The sequence below is a fragment of the Synchiropus splendidus genome, chromosome 17 (assembly GCF_027744825.2).
Source record: "Synchiropus splendidus isolate RoL2022-P1 chromosome 17, RoL_Sspl_1.0, whole genome shotgun sequence".
Lineage (NCBI taxonomy): Eukaryota > Metazoa > Chordata > Actinopteri > Syngnathiformes > Callionymidae > Synchiropus > Synchiropus splendidus.
The window spans coordinates 12,394,141-12,408,324 of record NC_071350.1 but is presented as its reverse complement, the minus strand read 5'-3'; the positions used below and the strand labels follow the sequence as shown (position 1 = coordinate 12,408,324).

General features: G+C 41.1%; 1 protein-coding gene across 10 annotated transcripts in view; it reads left to right on the top strand.

The window, feature by feature from the left end:
* fryb (furry homolog b (Drosophila)) overlaps positions 1 to 14,184 on the top strand; it is a 37,945-nt gene that overhangs the window by 3,741 nt on the left and 20,020 nt on the right. For 2 of the 10 annotated variants that reach the window (XM_053846530.1, XM_053846529.1), the window contains exons 1-10: positions 2,245 to 2,989; positions 10,015 to 10,208; positions 10,544 to 10,597; positions 10,678 to 10,817; positions 10,884 to 10,974; positions 11,675 to 11,754; positions 11,823 to 11,903; positions 13,235 to 13,403; positions 13,600 to 13,692; positions 13,765 to 13,863. In XM_053846530.1, the coding sequence (XP_053702505.1) occupies positions 2,746 to 2,989; positions 10,015 to 10,208; positions 10,544 to 10,597; positions 10,678 to 10,817; positions 10,884 to 10,974; positions 11,675 to 11,754; positions 11,823 to 11,903; positions 13,235 to 13,403; positions 13,600 to 13,692; positions 13,765 to 13,863 (1,245 nt within the window). In that variant the 5' untranslated portion in view covers positions 2,245 to 2,745. Of the gene's footprint in view, positions 1 to 2,244; positions 2,990 to 3,041; positions 5,864 to 6,070; positions 9,571 to 10,014; positions 10,209 to 10,543; positions 10,598 to 10,677; positions 10,818 to 10,883; positions 10,975 to 11,674; positions 11,755 to 11,822; positions 11,904 to 13,234; positions 13,404 to 13,599; positions 13,693 to 13,764; positions 13,864 to 14,184 lie in introns of those variants that run through there. The other 8 variants (XM_053846538.1, XM_053846539.1, XM_053846532.1 and 5 more) reach the window with 7 other exon arrangements.

Below are 14,184 nucleotides of genomic sequence, written 5' to 3'. Positions count from 1 at the left end.
TTAAAAACTTGCGTAAACAGAGCCACCCTGAAGGCCCTATAAAATCCATAATGTGTTGTTAGTCATTTAAGATCCTTCAATTAGCGTTAGAACGATAAGCTAGCCAGGTCACGAACTCTGGTTGATCATATTGTAATGGACGGCTTACTTTGCAGTCAAGTCATTTTCACTTGTTGCAAAAGTAAACAAGTGCAGAGTACCAACGGGCTGCTGTTTGTTTTCCAGCACATTCCTCAGAGGTTTGCTGATTAAACAAAGTGTTTTGATTAGTTTGCCGTTCAAGGACAGGAAAAGGTGTAGGCATGTGGGCATGTGTGTGTCAGTGTGTGTGTGTGTGTGTGTGTGTGTGCATCTAATGTCTGTTAGTGTGCTCCCCTGGGGGATGGCACGCCTCTGTAACCGTCTTTGGCACCATGCCCTAACCTGATTGTTTGCTGCTTAACCATTTTGCTGCCGGGTTAATAAAATAAAAGTCACTCTAACTGCATCATAAAATAGGTGACTGTAATGTGCACAGGTAGTCACCGTTACACATTAGAACTACATGGAACTGAAACCTGTGTAATATATATTTCAACCTAAAACAAAGTATTTTAGGCAAGGCTCACCTCCCCAACTGACTTTGGCATTGTGTCCATGAGCTGTCAAAAACAGTCTCTCATGAATTACTATCAGAATATTTAGATCAGGAAGACAGTCTTTACCTACAAAAGAGGCATTTTTAATCTTACAAATAATACAATTGTTATTGTTAGGGCAGGTCACAATAAAATGTTTCAAGTTACAATAAATATTTGGCAATTCCTTTCCCAACAAAAATGCCATCATGAAAAATGCAACACAATATATGACTATACAGATATTGTTACAATAATAATTGAGTTGTAATAAAGAAAACAAATCTTTAAGTGTAAGTGTGGTGCAAAATAACTAGAACAGGTGTTAGTTTTAGGGGTCTGAAGTGTAAAAAAATGAAATGAAAAGACATATTATAGAAGGAAAAATGTAGTAGTTATAAAGTGTTTTATAACATACAGAATCACATTGTCATAATGCTTGAGATCTGGCTTGAAATTTTTTGCTGGCAAAGTAAACCAAAGTAATAACTAATAATTATTTATAATTGACACATAATTATACTGCTGAAAATACTTCTAACAATGAGAACTTAAGATAGAATTATGGAGAACCTGGAAGTTGTGTTGTTGTGAAACCTGCACATGATGCGATACCTCTGGTGAGAGCTGATGTCATGACAATGGAGACATAAACATTAGAATGTCACCTGAGGGTAACTATCTCTAGAGAGATCATTACTCCACCGACAGTCAGGAGAAGAATGACACTCATTGGGCCCACCACCCAGTTCTGAAGTTACCTGAACAAAAAGTGGTACTTGAAAAGGCCTGGAAAATTATTCTAGAATGTTTTGTTAGTAATCCATCGACAAACTTTGTGTTTTGTAGTTTAATTGTTAAATATCAAGACAAGAGTATTATGGGAAAACAACTTTCCAATCCATTAAAAAGAGATTCACACCAATGAAATTTTGAAAAGGCGAAATATGAACTTTACCTTGGAGGGGGTGAAATATGAGAAAGTTGTTGTTGAAACAATGTTTCAGAATGTCCATGAGGAAACAGATTTTTTGTTTTCCCGGTGTGACACCGTACTGTTCATCATGTATTGCCTCATAACAAGGTAATCTGTTGATGTGTATTGTAAATATATTTAGACTTGACTATTACTACTCAAACACAAGAGGCTTTAAGTTCCAGCGTGGCTCTATGGAAGACTCAGACAGGCTGAAATTTAGTTTTTTATCTGAAAGATCGCTGCTGAAGTCAAAACCATTGGCCTTTATAAATAAATAATTGAATCAAGATTGACAGCCAGCATCAACAGGCATGTCTGCCTCAGTTCTCAGGGGGCCTCCTGTTTGTTTTTGGTTTTCATTCCTTCTTTGGTGAATGGGTGTGTCTGTAATCCTACACCATTAACAAAGTGAGGTTACTGTAACTGGCTAAACAGCCTCGACCAGTGATCGCAGACGCTTACTCACACCCACATGCCATGTGTTAGCCGTCTGATACAAGCAGATGCCTGCCATTCTGTCATGCTTCACGAATATATGTGAGAGAAAATATGCCAAAACAGGAGGAAGCAGGTGTGCAAGACGTTTGACGTTGCCTAATAGTTCTTACTGACGTTAGGGGCGTAGTTGGAAAACCCCCAAGACAAGAGAAAAAAAACAGTGTGAAAGAAGACAAGAGGGAGAGGAAAGATCCACCCAAGCTTCTCAAAGCACCCAATCAAGCAGCATTCATGGAATTGGATCCCTCCCATGTTCGCCACCTGGGAGTAGAGAAACATGACTGTGCCTCACAGGCTCGGAGAGTGAAGAACAAAGATCAAGTGAGCGGACGAAAAGAGGCGACAGGAAAATAGAACCACCTTTCAAACCTAATACAAAGAGATGGTAATGGGAGGAGGTAGTGAGAAGAGGACAAACCTGAAATCTCAAGAAAGCAATGAGGACTCGGTCTCTGTCAGATGAATACACAAGGACCTGAAAAGGAACCACTCTCAGGATATTTTGGTCTTCTCAATCAGTGTATCACTCAAGAGGGATCTGGAGGCTACAAAACAAGATGTAGTGTCTCTATGAGGGCCGCTGGATCTGGACCATAGACTTCAAAAAGTGGGTCTACCTCTTGCCACTTGTGGATCTCGCAGCCAAAAAAGATGTCCCTGGAAGACATACAGAGCATTTCAAGCCTCGGGGCTGAGAGCGGCACATCAGACTATTGCGGTCTTTCTGGGAGCCAAACATGTGAACGGGATCCGACAAAGAAAAGCCAAAGCCAGGACAGGATTGTTTTGGATCGCATAGCTTCGCTGTCGTTGGATATGTTTGATCCCAGTGACTTCACTGGGAGGTTTACCAAGATACAGTCCCGGTCTCGAAAGAGAACCAGGATCATTAGAGGTAGGTGTCAACCCATGCTGATGCTGAGTTCAGAGAGATGCACAGTGAGAGCAACTTTGGCTCAACTGCTGCATTAATGCTGTGATGGACACTAGACGTTTTTTTTTTCGGTTTTTGTTGGAGGTTTTTCTGGATTTTTCAAATCGGAGAACGCTGCTTGTGATACACAGACCTGTGTTGGAACCTTTGCTTGTCCTGGTCAAGCTTTTCTGCACACACATTTACGACTAAATTTAGAAATATATACACACGCTTATGTGACTTCACCAAGGTCAAGTATTTCTTCCACCTCTATTGTGAAAACATGTTTCACTTCTCGTTTTCTTCACTCAAAGAATGTTTCACTTGTCTCCATTCTGCTGGTAAAGAAAGGCCCACTTCATGTGGTTCTGGTTTTGATATTTCCTTGATTCAAACCACTTTCTCAGCTCAGTTGCCCAAGTCCAAAGAGTTCTCTCTGTGAGGGGCACTTAATAAGTAACTTAAAATAAGTCATCCTACTACACTAAGTACAAAGCACAGTTCTAAACACCATGGTTTCTCTTCTCTTTAAAAGCATCAGTGAATAGTAAACATGATTTCATGTTTGGTGGTGCATGTGAAGAGTGCCCATGATCCCCGAGTTGATGTGTTGATGCACTTATTCTAGTATAGGTAGTATAGGTATAGTATAGGTACCAGGAACGGTTAAAGAGTTGGAGCAGAGTAGCACTTGTGTAACAGTTTCCCGCTTGCACAAACACGAAATGCCAGAAGAGTTGGCATTGATTTCATTACTAGAGCGCAGGATGTTTTTGATCCACTGGTTGACTGAATGTGAGAAGTTACAAAAGCAGTTGGTTTTGTGGTTCAGAGCCTAATGATTTATAGTATATTTGGCGTGAGGGGTGCCCCTGACCACACACATGCAGTACATTGTGAGAAAACTTACCACCATTTTGGTTTTCTGATATGAGCAATGATCCTTTTTAATAAGAAGGAAACCACAGTCATGACAAAGTGGAAGCAGAAAATGGAGGTTATCTATTATAGATTAAAAAACTGATTTAAGATTTGCCCTGCTTTACTGAGTCAGCACTTTGCCGGTGAGTCATAGATGAGACCCCCTTACGACCAAAAGTGGGTCAAAACACACCGATGCAATTTTTATGTTTGTGTTTGAAAATATTATTACTGTATATATATTGTGTGTGTGAGAGAGAGTGTGTGTGTGTGTGTTGTTTTCTGTGTGTGTAAGGGTGGCGGAGTCACATTCCGACAGCTGGCATGCCCGGGCCCCTGCTCAGAATGTGTGGAATCCTGCTAGCTTTGAAACTCTGTTTATATGAAGCAGTTGATTTGCGGGCTGGATAAATGTCGGTCACTGTTACTAATATTTCCCTGATATTATTGTGTATTGTAAATAGAGGTAGCTCATCATAGTTGTGGTCTAAATCTGGCTTGAGCAAAAAGAAGGAAATGACCTCATAAGTATCTGTCTGCATGAGCAATGCATGTTTCACATAAAAAAAAAAACATTACCACATCATATTACTTTAGTTAAGCATTTCCTTTTAAGGCCCTGTAATTGTTTAGCTACTCTTTGGTAGAGCTACTTTACTATAATTAAATGTCACAGTTAGTGACTGTTTTTCTGATTTGAAGTTGCAAAAGAAGCTCTTCTGAGCACAAAATTCCTGCATTTGTTTTGGATCAAATGGAAGCGTGGTTCCGAATTCAACTTGAGGTTGGTGATCGACATGATTTTACAATTCAGCTTTCTTTACGAACACAGTATTGAATTATCTTGAAAAACAGGTTGATCTGTCTAACTGGCAGAACGACTAATCACAAAGATTTCATTTCATTGTCCTGGTAGCTGTGGAATAGCAGGAGAGAAGAGAATAAACATGTCGGCTGAGAGAAAAAGATTGATTTGTAGACCCAACTAAATGCACTGGTATGGTGCTGTTGCTCTCCCCCTCCTCCTCTGTGTTTTCAAGCTGGCCACCCTCTTGTTCTAGTCACACATCCTATAGCAATTGTAGCGGTCACTCACATCGTTGCATAATGTCCCTACTGTGAGTGAACGTTCTGCCTTGTCATTGTTTTTGCCTTGTTACAACGTTGCAATGAATGTTTTGATTTAATTTCTGAACGTACATGGTGGTAAATATTTCAGAATATTATAAGATAGAATCTCCACATTACCATGCTTCTTACTTCTATATTTCTATTATTCAATTTAACTAATTTGACACAGGTTTTCCTGTGTTTATGTGAGGACATATTTTCAAAATTATCAATGACACTCTGGACCAGCCATTGTTGCAGGCTCCTCCTCCTGGTGTTGGTGCATACTGCGTGCTTCTGTTTTTCTTTGCTCTCATTGGTCAGGCTGAGCTGTCAGCGTACCAATCCACGATGCATTGGTGTCATAACACTGCTGTGTTGTGTGTATTTCCTCTCTATTTCTTCCCATTTTTTCTTTTTACCGCTCGCTTCTCTCTGAGAGGATTGGCTGCGTACATCTGCTAACATCTGTGTATCACTGTCCAGAGACGGCTAAACGGGAGGGGATGGGGGATGTCAGCCAGCAGCTCTCTCTCTCTCTCTCTCTCTCCCTGACACTCTGACACACAGTTTCTCTGGTCCACACACACAAACAACCACTCTCTGCCGCATCGCCGTGCTGCGTACATAATCCTCCTCATTTCGGAGATTTGTCCTTTTTTCTCTTGCTTACACTGACGCAACGCCTCATCCTGCCGTCCTGTCCTACCGCTGCTGTCTGTCACCGTGGCGACATAGCCTCTGCAGCCATGGCGACCAGCCAGCAGGATTCAGGCTTCTTTGATATTAGCCTCAAGTCTCTGCTCAAGTCCTTTGGAGGAAGTGAGTATTGCTAAAATCACATTTTGTCGCCTGGCGGGGAGCTTCATGTCATTATGTCTGTATGTTTGTTTAGGAAGTGTAAAGAGTGAGCCCTGTGTCAATGTTATGTAATGCTAATGAGAAGAGGTAGTGATCAGCTGGAGCTAGGTGAGGATACAGTACATTGGAACCCTCAGCACTTCTCTTCTCTACCATGCAACTGTTTTGATAGTGAACTTGGCCATAAGTTTTCGTGTTGCCGTGGGTGAATGTCAGAATTATCGTGTTGTGCTGAACAGCAACTTTGATATGAGAACAGTTGTGCGTCACCAAGCAATATCCTTCTGTGCTCAAGTGGACATAATGTACTTTCCCACTTTCAGCAGTGTGCTCATTAACCTGAGAGGACGTGCACTCGCGTGGTATTGATGGAAAGACTCGGCATCACAATGCAGCATGTAGGAAGTCTTTACTGTTCAGTCAATGTTGTTTTGTTGCTGTTAAGGAACATGACTGGACCCTCGCATACTTATTGATCTTCTATGGGGCTTTAGGTCTCCTTTGAAAACTTTGTCTCGGGTTTGGGACATAGACGGTTGCGGGTTTTTTGCTTTTGTGTCCCTAAAATTGAGGGTCATGACCCTGTAGAAATGACTCAATTCTTGGCCAGGTCCTGACCATCTTATGTTATTTACTTCATCCCTAAACCATTTGGGCCCCTAAAGGGGCTTTAAAATAGAGGTTTCAGTTTCAGTTTTTAGTGTCTATGGATTGAGTAGAATGTGGAATGAATGTTCTAATAAATGAGATTGTGAGAAGCCCATACCAAATTCTACATTGTGGCTTGGTTAAATCCAGTAATCCCAGAGTTCAGCTGGCGATTTTACAGTTGTTGTTTTTTTTCATTCACTCATTTGTTCCGTCATTGTTAGCCGCCTTTCTCGGCGGTTCCGTGCAAACCAAGGTGGTGTTTAATTAAAACAACTCATTGATTAATGCGCATGGCTTCTTGTCTGGTTGAGGCCTGACTCACACAGCACATCCTGCATGAGTCACCCTGATTGATTTTCTTTTATGTCCAGCCTTGTGAATGATAAAATCTTCCATTGCTTTCCCTTTAGCAGCAATTTGCTTCAATTATCAGTCTTTTCTTCACGTATTTGAAAGTACTTTGAAGTAAACATGTAGACTTGTATCGAGCGGGCATTACTCATTTGTGCTGATTCATCTCTTCAAAGCTGAGTCATGCATTTGTCTACAAGGTTCCTGTGATGTGCCTAGTTGATCAATACTGACTGAGCTCATCACTTCCGCAACATTGCACCAGTCGTGTTTATCTTGCATGTAAATGTAGTGACTTCTTGCACAGAAATTTACGTTCAGTGTCACAGCCTGAAAGCCCAGTACAGATTTTGGCCATTGAAAACCGATGTTGGTGGGTAGCAGGTAGCGGGACGAGGCAGAGGAGTCAGGGATCCTGGGGAGGAGATGTTTGGGTGGATCGTGAGAGGCACAGGTCGGTTTCAGAAGAATCAAACGAGGTCAGACAGGCAGGTGAGGATAAAAATCAAAAGTTACGTCTCAGATACAGAATGGGTGACGTTGCCCAGTTTTACAGATTACTTCCTTGTTCTGCTGATGGTGCCTGTGATAAAACTGTAGAACTGTGCAAATAGATCCGATCTTCAGGCGAGACCTTCAATCTTGAGGCATATTTATTTCATTATGTGGAGAGAAGAGTGGGCCACCTTTTAGTTTAAATATAGAAAATAACTCTTCTTAAAATGGCATTCAAAACTTTAATGGAATTTTAAAAAGTTGTCAAGAGTAAGAAGAAAACCAGCTTCACACATATATACATTTCAAAATTGGATCAATGTTTTTAAACCTTTAATGTGATTTTTTTTAAACACACAAAATCAATGAAAAGTTGTGCATTTGTCTTCATGTCATCAACTGTTTATATAGCAACATTTACTCATGTTTACTTCTGCCGCTTGAGGAATTATCAAATCGACATAACTGCCAAATGTAACGCAGCAGTCATTACTTCCTTTGGGTTTCTTCATCGTATGTTTGTTTTGGATGTTACTCAAACCCGCTGAGCTGTCTCTGATTGTGCCTCCCTTTTGGCATGGATTGCATGAGTTGCGTGACTACAATGCGATCTATTTGTCTTTCTACATTTATGTAATACGTTTGGTGGGAATTTTTATATCATGGTGCAAAACCGTAGCATTAGCTGCTCTTTTATTCTGATTAAATGAGGGGCTTTCCATCTTGAGAATGAATTAAACCATAATGTATTTGTGTATTGATAACTACATGAATTATTAGCAGTCGTACTCAATTTCATCAAACACTGTGTCTAAAGAGGCAACTTTCTTTACATTTAATTTTCCACTAAGAGACGTTTTTGATCCTATTACATAGACTTTTAAGTGTTACTGAGAAGTTTACACGTAAAGGAAGTATGTATGCATGGTTCATTACTGGTGTTAGTCACAAGCATATGAAGTATCATAAGTTTGAATGCAGAGACTCTGAGTTGCATTCTCAGTGCTGATTAACGTGGATAAAAACAGGTCCTGTGAAGTTTGCACAATATTATAGAGTCTGACAGCCGTCAACACCAAGGAGCATCAAAGGAGTTCAGTAGTGATTTGACTGAGGGTGCTCTCCAACTGCCAGGGTTCATAATAGAGTGTGAGGAGCTGGACATGGTCCTCTCAATATTCTTCTCCGCCCCCAACATGCATGTAGTGGTCCAAACAGGAAGTCAAAAAGCAAATAAGAGCACATTTTAAAATGTAAAATTGATTAAAAATGAACTCTAGTTTTTGCATCTAAAGTAGACCTTTGCTCTGGACACTCTTGACTGTTTAAAATTCTCATAGCTCATCTGTGTTCCGTCGTTGATCTTATTACTTAGTGTATTTTTGAGTATGTGTAGGGGTCAGTGGGAGTGGTGACTATGTAAGAATGACCGCCACTGCTCTATATATAGCACCCCCCACCTCCCCTCATGGCTCTCTCGGGGCAGTGAAATTCCAAACCGAGTCTTCTAGTCTGCAAACTTTATTTAAATACAACTGACAAGTAAAAGACGAGCAGAAGCCCCGAAGCAATGAAGGATTTTCAGCCAATACCACTTTCTGCTGTGTGGACAGATTTCGAAGCAACTGGCGCTGGGAAGTGACGGCTCACTTGTGGTCGAGAACAAGGAGAAACTGATAGTTCGACTGAAGGCTCATTTTGCTGTGAAGGTTGGGGCCATACTCTCCACTTCAAGATGGGATATGACTCAGCTCCTGGGGGTCTGAAGGATTAACAATTTCAAATGTTTTGCTTGTGGATTTACTGAACTTTGGATTACTCTTCATCTGGATACTGGTGTCATGGGTCTTGTCTTTCTGAAGGCAGGTTTATTCTACCTGCTGGTTGTTTATTGGTTGATGGAGCTCTTCACCAACAATGGCCACACACTGGCTTTTCATTTGCGCCATAGTGGAGTAGTTGAATAATATGATTTTGTTCCCTGGGGATTCATTTTTTTCTCAATTATGGAGTTGACCCACATGTAGTGGACGAATCCCGACCTGTCCATTTGATCAGAGTCAGTTCACCCAACCATCCTGCCAATAATTTCCTTCATCTGCCCGTCTTCGACATGGAGGTGCCAACTAAATGGAGCAGGGCCAGTGTCATCAGCTTCATCAAAGGCCTTGGTAAGCGCGGTGGTCATGTGAACGCATGTTTGCATCATGTGAGAGCTCAGGTTTCACGAAAACAGATTACTATCTGTGTGGCCCTGGTATTTAGCATCTTGCCTTTCGAGTAAAGAGCCTTGGGGTCACACCGAAACACTGGGAGGCCCTTCTCAGAAATGTCAAGGTTCAGAGAAATGATGATCAATCACAGCCCATGCCATGTTCTTCACAGGTGTGTTCACACAAAAGGTCATCCACTTTTCGATGTACTGCTGCAGTGCAAATTATTTTGTACATGACGTTGGCTTCATCCAGTCTCTTCTTTCTGTCCATTTTTCCTCAACAAACGTTTCCAAGCATCAATGCAATGTCGAAACCATGAAGGGCTTGTTCCTCATGTTGCTGCCAAGTGAATGTGGAGTGTTGTTGTGTGAAAGACTGACCTGTCATTTCCTCCCTCAGCCTCTCCAGTGGGACTGAAGCCGCCCGTCCCACCAGTCAGCGGAACCTTGGCAGAAAGGAAAGGTCCTGTCACCATGGCACCTGTCAACGTGGACCCTGAGAGCAAGCCGGGCGAGTTTGTCCTCAAAAGCCTGTTTGCCAACTTCACATTGCTCTCTGAGCGCAAGATCCGCATCATCATGGCGGAACCGCTGGTAAAAGGGATTTTACACTGCATTATTTAAAATCGTTTGACAGTGTCTACCCTTTTTAGTAGAATGCAAATATTTTTGAGAAAAAAAAGTTATTTCTTGCACATCCTTTGCAGTTTTATTGGTATTGCTGTACCTTAATAAGCTTATTTAGTTTTATTTTGATCAACTTTTTTTATGTGAAACAATCCCACAAACTTGCTGAGCTAGAAAATATTTACTGAGCAGATTCCAACTGGTCGAAAGGACTTCAGCGTTTTGCATTTTTAATGACTTGTGAGGCTGCTGCCGAAATCCAATTTGACCTTCAACTGATTGCTCTCCCCTTTGTCTTGAAGGAGAAACCACTTAACAAATCTCTTCAGAGAGGGGAGGACCCACAGTTTGACCAGGTCTGTGAGCATTTTATCGGCCCCAAATTTCAGCCTGTTTACATTATTCTGATCACCTTCTTTGACTCTCCCTCGCACAGTTGATCAGCAGTATGAGTTCTTTAGCCGAGTACTGCCTTCCTTCCATCCTCAAGACTCTGTTCGACTGGTACAAGAGGCAGAACGGCCTGGAGGATGAGTCTCACGAGTATAGACCCAGGGCAAACACTAAGTCGAAAAAGTGAGTGCAACAAAACAACAAAGATCCGCAGTTTCAATGACACACTTTGGTTTCTTTGTGTTTCAGTGATGAGCAACAGAAGGACTACTTATTGGAGCGCAGAGATCTTGCAATTGACTTCATCTTCTCCCTTGTGCTGATAGAGGTTTTAAAGCAGGTGAATCTTTGTTCTCTTGATAATGCAGCGCTTCCACCCTCATAGATTCCAACTGTCATATGATCATTTAAGAGTGAGAAAAACAAAGGTTATATGGTCACCCTCTTCTATGGCTGTCGAAGTGTGTTTAATAATTAACTAGTGGATTCATGTCAATGTTTTTCCTTATAATATACCGTAAGCCACGTCTCTGATTTTGGACTATCAAGTTTCAGTCAATGTAGCTCACAAGTGTAATTCATTTGGTTGGCTCCAAATTAGATTAAGTGAAAGGACACCAAAAACTAAATCCAATGCCTGTCAGTGTTGTGCAAGGTCACAGTTTTTTAAGAGTGCTTCCTGAAAATCCAGTCCGTTGCGCTGAGGCAAAGTCAGTGGTAAACGGTTAAAATTTGTGTTTTCACACTAACCACAGAAGTGCTTTTTGCTATCAGGCTCTGTTTAAACACTTATTTCCTGTTGAATGAATATCAGTTATAGACATTTTGTACTCATGTATTTTTCATGATTGGGTTTGACACCTGCATCTGAACCAGCTGTGCAACAATGAGATAATGTACATAGGAATATATTGTAAATATAAAGCATTCTGGATCAACAAAATGGTACATCAAATTAAATTAAATACAGATTACACAAATTTAATCAAATTATGTTGTGTTTTGTCTGGAATAAAAGCAAGCATTTTCTCCTAATGCAGATTCCTCTCCACCCTCTCTTGGACGGTCTCATTCAAGAAGTTGTAAACTTGGCCTTCAAGCACTTCAAATACAAAGAAGGGTAATATTTCATCAGAAAAAAATTGTTCCCGACACACGTGGCTATAAATGACTTTTGTGTTTTTCTAGCTATCTGGGACCCAACACAGGCAACATGCACATTGTGGCTGACCTCTATGCTGAAGTAGTCGGGGTCGTCGCCCAGTCGAGGTAGTGCTATTTCATTTCATAGTATCTGTTTAATGTTGATCGATTGAGACTAATAAGTGTTGAGCTCTACGATTGTGGGCCCACACTAATTTGGTCTATGTGACCATGGGACTGTCAATTTGTCTTCAAAAAATATCTCTGGCAGCAAGTGGGATTAGTTAATGTCAACAAATCACATAGACAAGAGGGAGCTACCAGTACCCAGTGGAGGGCAGTCAGGATTGCTTTGCCAATTGAATCAATCCAAACTTGACTCTCAGTATCCAGAAAGACCTTTTTAAAATGTAAAAAAAAAAGTCAGGTAGTAATATCCATACTCCCTCGTATTACTTCAGCTATAGGTGGCAGGACTGTGGTACAGAGTCGACCGGGACAGTCAGGGTTCATGGCTCTCAACACTAATGTTCATCTACGTTAAACCCACCCCCCACAGTTAGCAGTGGGTTGATGAGTGTTCCACTTACTTAATTGCTGTGGCGACTCCTGCAAAGTGCGTCGGCCGTGTAAAAACAAACGGGCAAACACACACAGGCGTTCCAGCCGCATCAGCCCTCCAGATGCCATTCTAAAAATAACTATTGGTTAAAATCCTCCTGGCTCATGTGCAGTCACACAAGCACACTTGATTACAAAAAATACAGTTCATGCAGGCAGTTGTTAAGATGGGATTGCATTACTCCGTTCTGCTTCTGGTAAGAAGACACCTCTTAGTCTCTTCTCTTCATTGAGTTTGAACTCATTCATGGAGAAGGCTGAAACAAAAAATACAGTTCATTTACTTCTCTGAGAGGGCCATCTGAGTCCAGCCTTCCTATATTTGTCTCCAAAACTTCTCCCTATGTGCTGTCCCTCTGAGACACTAATTTCTGATCATGTCCTTTCTAGTTACTCACAATGCTCTGTAGCTTCTGTCTCTGCCTCCTGTCACTTTCATGCATCAAAGTGTGTCTCATTACCATCTTAACAAGCCTGCCTTTATCTTTTGCTGCGACTCCTCTGTCACAGATCTGTCCTGTCTGTCGTCTCCACCTGTCTATGTTGTTTAGCTCTCTAGAATGTAATTCTCTGAAACTCACCGTCCTTATTCACAAATACATGACTGATTTAAACTTTAGGATGTAACTGATGTAACACCTTTAACTGTTGTGGTGTATTATGAAACTTTGTCGTGTAATATTTTCACAAATATCAGGCTCAATTTGTATACAGCTGTTGCTATCTTTAGAAACATCAAGAGTCTCACGGTTACTGCTGTGCTGAAGGCAAGGGGTGAAAATACTGAGCCAATATAAGCAGATCTCTCCTGCTAATTCATGTCTCTTCTTCTGTAGGTTTCCTGCTGTGAGAAAGAAGTTCATCTCTGAGCTTAAGGAGCTGAGGCAGAAGGAGCAGAGCCCCTACGTCATCCAGTCCACCATCAGTCTCATCATGGGGCTCAAATTCTTCCGCATCAAAATGTACCCTGTGGAAGACTTCGAAGCCTCCTTCCAGTTCATGCAGGTAGACTTCATTTGTACCTTCTTACCTAACCAAAAACAAGGTCTCTTGTGTGCATATTCTAATCCTGAGAGTTCATTGTCTGCACTTGCGTAATTAAGGGTTCGGTGCCTTCATATATAATTTGTTTGCATCACTGATCATCCAAGCTGACAGGTACAAAATGATTAGATGGTTTTGTTTTTTGTTATGTCTGCAGGAGTGTGCGCAGTATTTCCTTGAAGTGAAGGATAAAGACATTAAACACTCCTTAGCTGGGCTCTTTGTGGAAATACTTGTACCTGTTGCTGCTGTAAGTCCTTCAACAAACCTGTTTATCTCAATTAGCTTGAATGTAATCTTATGAAACATGTTTAATTTCCAGACTGTGAAGAACGAGGTCAACGTACCATGTCTGCGAAATTTTGTAGAGAGCTTATATGACACCACACTGGACTTGTCCTCAAGGAAGAAGCACTCTCTGGTAAGTCTTCTAGTCAAGACTTGACGTGAAACATCTTCATGCGCTTTGTTAAACATCTGTATTCTATTTGAAAACATTTAGCTAATGATTCACAACATGATGTGCGTTTATCAGGGTGTTTCATGTGAGTCAAATTATTCAGCTTGCATGATAAAATCTGATTCACATGAAAGCCCATTTAGAAAAAATGTCTTCAGCTGGCCAAAAATGTCATAAAATGTTACGCATTCAAGGTGGTGAAGCGAATGTACAACATTTCAGTGATGAAGAATTCACCTGAGTGAATGTTCTCATACTGCCATTGTTTGTTACATAACGTCT